The sequence below is a fragment of the Varanus komodoensis genome, unplaced genomic scaffold, assembly GCF_004798865.1.
Source record: "Varanus komodoensis strain SLA01 unplaced genomic scaffold, ASM479886v1 scaffold41, whole genome shotgun sequence".
NCBI classification, from domain to species: Eukaryota; Metazoa; Chordata; class Lepidosauria; order Squamata; family Varanidae; genus Varanus; species Varanus komodoensis.
This window is the reverse complement of record NW_025335954.1, coordinates 6,690,579-6,696,578: the sequence shown is the minus strand read 5'-3', so window position 1 is coordinate 6,696,578 and position 6,000 is coordinate 6,690,579. Positions and strand designations below refer to the sequence as shown.

The 6,000-nt window shown below is 44.9% G+C and overlaps 1 protein-coding gene across 16 annotated transcripts in view; it reads right to left on the bottom strand.

The window, feature by feature from the left end:
* Window positions 1–6,000, bottom strand: part of R3HDM2 (R3H domain containing 2) — a 168,177-nt gene that overhangs the window by 6,167 nt on the left and 156,010 nt on the right. For 12 of the 16 annotated variants that reach the window (XM_044443190.1, XM_044443189.1, XM_044443191.1 and 9 more), the window contains 4 exons: window positions 5,345–5,502; window positions 3,514–3,626; window positions 338–507; window positions 75–222 (listed from right to left, as the gene is read on the bottom strand). In XM_044443190.1, the coding sequence (XP_044299125.1) occupies window positions 75–222; window positions 338–507; window positions 3,514–3,626; window positions 5,345–5,502 (589 nt within the window). The remainder of the gene's footprint in view (window positions 1–74; window positions 223–337; window positions 508–3,513; window positions 3,627–5,344; window positions 5,503–6,000) is intronic. The other 4 variants (XM_044443194.1, XM_044443200.1, XM_044443199.1 and 1 more) reach the window with 1 other exon arrangement.

Here is a 6,000-nt window from a genome sequence, read left to right as displayed (position 1 = left end):
ACACACACACACACACACACACACACACACACACACACACAGCCACAATGAAACCTCCCCAGCAACCTTCTTACCTTGTGCTGGGCCCACAGACCGGGGGAATTGTGTGAGCACTGGGAGAGGGCTGAGACCTGTGCAAACGCTGTTGAGGCTAGTGACAGGTGACGGCGTAGGGGACTGTGTGGGGGACGTGATGGGGCTATTCAGCTGGGTGCTGCTGGCCTAGTGAGAGGGGTGGGAAAAGGAAAGAAAGGTCAGAGGCCAGGGAGGATGCAATCTACTATGTTCAACCAACCCTTTCCCCCTCTTCCATCAGTTTCCTCCCCATCCTCTCTACCTGAGCGCTGTTGTCTGGGTTGTAGATGTCTCCAGGTTTCTGACCTCGCTGGTCCAAACTATAGTACTTGCAGTGGTTCCATTGCACCATTGAAGGATTCTGGGAAGGTTGGGGGCCATTAGGCACATTGAGTTGCATTACTACAACGCCAGGCCCTGTTGGAGACACTCCTATGGAGGAAAACAGGGAAATACATAATCAGAGTTATGGACACAAGAAAAATTGACAAAAACTACTTTGGACTTGTATAACTCACTAACCATGTATTTACTATGCACAGGCCAGTGACATGCTCAATAATCCACATCCAGCCTGACAGAAGTGGCCCCTAGGATGTACTTGGCCTAGCAAGTACAAGACTATTAGAGATGGGAGACCACATGGACATGGGGTAATCAATTACCCTATTGCTCTCTGCACATAGAAACAGCACAATTGTCTAGGCGTAGCCATGTTTTCCTGACTTGAACTAAATACACCAGTCAGGGAAAAATGTTTTAAACTATTTAAAGACTTCTAGGTGACCATGAAAGGTAAAGCTGGTTAAAACGGTCTAGCTTCCATTTTATAAAGGCCTCAACTCCTATTTTCTCTCCTTGTCACACACAGGATGGGGACTGACACCTATCCTCTGACCAGGCCTTTCCAAGATGTATTTGCATACTACCTGTCTGCCTTCCTGTTTGCTCTACAAAAATGCTATATGCTTTACTTAAAGGAAGCCAAACAGGTCAGTTAGCATTGATTAACCCGTATTTATTAGATTTTTTTTTTAACAATGAATCCAAAGCGACTTACATCATTCTCCTGCTGCTGCTCTCACTCTTATCCTATAACAACCACCCTCTTAGGTAGGTTGGGCTAAGCGTCTGTGACTCACTCAAAGTCATCCAGTTAGTTCCATGGCCAACCAGGGACTAAAACCCAGATCACCTGAGTCCCAGTCCCATGCTCTTAACCACTACACCACACTGACTTTCAGAATAACGCAATCAGAAAAGTGGGTACCCTTTACCAATCCTGAAGAGTTTAGTGGTTGCTCTTGTTATTTTAAAGGCAGACTGTGTGCATTCCTCTGTTCATTCTAACAATCTACAGTCTGGCTGAAACTGCTCCAAGTCAGAGATGGCCCAGGAAATGCGCAGGCAGCTCCATTTTAGATGCTCTGAAATAGTCTTGAAAGGGTTCATGAAGTCTCTATATGCCATCCTTTTAACCATCTGGAGGGCAAGGAAAATTTGCCTTCTAGACAGTTTTGAAGCACCTTTTCTTAAACAAGCAAAGAAAAAGTGTTCAAATGCTACATGATTCTGATTTCCTGAATAATAAACCTTTGCCTCTGAACTTAAATCTCCTATGCCTTCCTACTCTTATGTACTTTTTGTTCCACAACTTTTCTGATAAATAGTGTGGTTTTATGTGAAACATGGAGGAAACTTCAAATGCTAGAAGGGCTTACAAGGACAGTCTAATTAGGCAATGATGAGGGATAGCTACCAGTTTTTGCACATTTTTAGGAACTGTCTGAGGATGCAAGTTAAGAAGGGTGATAAAAGCCCTACTTGTCCCTATTCTCTCTCACAGGGTGCACAGATGGAACAGGAAACCACCAAGCTGTGTGGCAACACAGAACCCAATCAGATTGTACATTTCTTCCACTTTGATTGTGGAAAGCCAACAATAAACCACACCCTCTTGGTTAATACTCTGATTCTACAAATATGGCCTTGCCTGTTCAGAAGCTTCTAGTGCTTCTTCGGGGAGGCTAACAAAAGAAAACTGACTAAACTGTTTCACAGATCACTGAGAGCACAGTATCTTGTGAGGAGGTTACCAGGGAGCAGGTGCTGAGGCATGGCAGCACAATGGCTACAGCTACTTTCATGTCCAGGCAAGGGACTGGAATCAACAGCTGGGTACCAAATCACAAGATTCAGGTTGTGTGCGCCCACAGATGAGAGGTAGAGAGAATAAGTGGATCCAAACTCTATGCTGCTGCTACACTGAGAGAGACAGAGAGAATCTGGCTAGCTCCCTGCCATTTCACCAGGGCCAGCTGCTCACACTTGGTTCTTTCATCAGTATACAGCAATCCTGGGAAGAACTAGCTGCAGGCTCCAAGCCAAGATCAAATACCACCTTTGAAGAAAAGGGTGCTAGTGGCTGCCAGCTCCCTCCAAGGAAAACACCTCTGCCCTTTACTCTGGCCTCCACAGAAGTTACCTGTCAGACAATGGCTTTTCTGCACTCTACCACTGCAGCCTTGAGAGGTACTTTCAAAGCAAGATATCAATTCATAGACTAAAACACTCATCCCAGCTCATCATGTGGCCTTTGGCAAGTCTTGTCATGAAATGGGCCAAAGGAACCCAGAAGCACAATCTGTAGTATGCCTGAGCCACCAAGAGGTGGTGCCACAATCCCAGTTGAAATATTTTGACCCTCTTGCTCAGAATGCAAGAAAAGCTACCTCTTGCTTGCAGAGATGCACAGGCCAAAAGTAGCCCAAAGCCAGAAGAAAGCCAGCACCACGCTTCATTTCTGTACACAGGCAAAGTAACAGGATGCAGACAGAGATGATCCAGCATGGACTCACATGTACCAAGCATGCCCAATTTGGGCATGTAGCTTGAGCAGGGTGCATGTGGCTTGGTGGTCACAGTCTTCCCATTCAATTTTATGGGAGCAGGCATGTGGGGCTATCGGAACCTTTCCAGACATGTTTAATACTGTTGGTTCATACATTTATCTGCTAAATGTATAACCTGCCTCTCTACAAAATGGTGCTCAAGATGGCTAACAGCAATGATACAGGCAGAACAAGATGTACGTAATAAAACAGCAGTAAAAGAAGGTTAAAAATGCAAAAACAAAGCAGGGTAAATGTCTGTACAAAGAAGCAGAGAAGCACAATGGCAAGTTATTAACTTATGGGCCAAGAGCATGCCTGACTGAAAGGCTTCGTTGCTTGCAGAAGTGACTTGATGGCCCCTCTCTTTCTAGGGAATCCAGAGCCTGAGCAGCAGCATTTACCACCCCAGTCCAGTGATGAGGAGCTGGTCAGCTCAAAACATCCTGTGGGTTCTAGCCATCATTGGGGAAACATGTATCTGGGAAGAAGCCACACCCTGCCAAGCAGGCCCCGTTTTTCTAAGCTGCAAGGTAACCTGTCTTACCTGAATACTGCTGTTGTTGCTGCTGCTGCATCTGTGGCGGGCTGCAGGGTGATGGAGACTGGGGCATCTGGTACTGCTCTGTCCCAGGGGGTTGTAAGAAGCCAACGGAAGGGCTGGGAAGGAAAGGGAGATCCATTGAGGCAGCAGAAACACCACAGCAAAAAGCAACAGCTATGCTTCTGAAAGGCAGCCATGCCCAAGCCCAGTTGGGCTGGATAACTTCCAGCACCTTTCATTGGTTTGATGCTAATTACTGTGATTCCTACTCAATTATACTTATTCAGCACTACAGGGAGACATCATAGATCCTCTTGGATATACATAGGAATTTCCTCTTTGTCTAGCTGGCTTTACAGATTGGTATTTATGCCCTACCCCAGAGAGGTCTACAGGTTGAATAGTTGATCACTTACAGAAAAGAGACTTCTCTTGTGCAGGGAGAGGCTGGTGAAATGGCCTGCAGAACACCCACATGAAAGGTCAATGCCTCTGCTCTCCCAGCTTCTTTCAGTGAACTTCTGATGCAGGTAAGAAAATGAATGTACACTGTGATCTTCCTCTGAGGCCCTCCTTCAAGTTCCTCCTCTGAGTAAGTCAGAGGACTGAAACAAGGGAAAAGGCCTTCTCAGTGGTGGCCCACTGATTATGCAACATTGTCTCCAGTGCACTCCACCTGGCACCAACACCATCATCTTTACCCAACTCCCAGATGACTGACAGCATGTAAGATTTTTAACAGGCCATAGGATTTTTAATGTTGATTGTGCGTAATTGTTTTATATTTTATATACAAATGGTTTAATATTACATTTATATTGTATTTTCAGAGATTTAATTTTTGTAAACCAGAAAGTTTTGGCTATTGAGTGGTATAGAAATATAATGAATAAATGACAATCTTTTCTGAGGATGTTTTCAGCTTTGGAGAGTATCACTCATTTCAGTTGGGAAAAATGCTAGCAACCTTTTAAAATCTACATTTGTACACTAAGGATCACAAGAAAGAAAATGAGCCAGACAATGATCCCTACTATTCCACTGGCAGTTCCACAGCACTGAATGGGTGGTATCAAGAGAAGAAATATGGATCTGGGGAGCAACTTCTTGCTGAATGCCAATCTTTTAAATGCATCAGGTGCCATCACCCAAAGGGCAGCTGCAGGCCATAGAAGAGGGGCGCCATTCCTGGTGACTGACCTTCTCTGCCTGGCAAAGGTGGTAGCTGACACCAGGTGCAGAAGAGGGCTGCTAATTCCACAGAATGTGGGGTTCAATTCATGGCAAGCACCCTGTGAATCCTGAGAGCGTTCTTCAGAGACTCGGACTCAGGGCAACTGCAAAGTGGACCAGAGCCCAGGGAGCCAAGCCCAAGGAATCTGACAGGTTCCCATTCCCAAAAAGATTCCTGACATCTTCTTACTTTCAAACTTATTCTGACACCCTGGGCTCCATTTTATTCTATTTCTTTATCTCCTTGCCTTTTGTCAGTTTGCTTTTTGTGGCAACAAACCCTCAAAGCAGGTCACACAAAAACCATAAGCATGCCAATTCCTTAAAAACAAAAACACAATGTGTAAAACAAAATTCTGAAAGAAAAATTTCCAAAACAGCTTGCAGCATGCAAGGGGACTAAATCACTTAATCCTTCCCCACTTCAAAAACCTGGTGCCATTAAGACAGGTTTGTATTTGATTACTAAAACTAGCAGATGTATTAAGAAAGGAAGCTCCAGAGGAGAAGGTGAGGCTGTGAAAGCTCTGGCCCGGGCTGTCACCAAGCTGACATCTGCCTAAGAATGGGCACTGAACAGGGCCTCTGCTCATGTCCTTACCTGGTACCATTCTGCTGGGTTGGTGGGATAACACTGTAATAGACTGACATCCCCCCAGTCTGTAGTCCTCCTTGAACAGACTGGTTTGCCGATACCAACACAGGCTGTTGAAAGGGTTGCTGGACCACACCCTGAGACTCATTAGCCACTGGCACCTGCTGGGGCGAAGAAAAGGAGTGGAACCTATTAATTAGGAAAATAGGAGAATGTCATTGAATGGAGTACTGCACAACACACTCCAGTTCCTTGGAATCACAGACCTCATGTACACTTCAAGACAGCAGACAAAATTCCCTGGATGCTTAGCATTTGTTTTAGGAAGGAGCGAGTATTTTATCCTCATGATTGTGGAAAAAGATACCTGCGTCAGAAGGCATTTTTCCATGGCTTAAAAACTAGAGAGCATTGAGGAGGTGGGGGTTATTCTGTATAGCAATTCTTTCCCTAGTATCTACTAGCTTTGCTCCATCCACCCCATTCTCATGCCTCCCTTTTTGATGCTTAATGAATCTCAGGATAATAAGCAGAGAACTTATTCCAACAATGGTTGCATTTTGCTAGAGTGATCACCCCGTACAAAAACAGCTGTGTGAAGATGAGATAATTGGGACTAATAAAATAATCAACTAAATATTTGTTCACTCCAAAATACACAT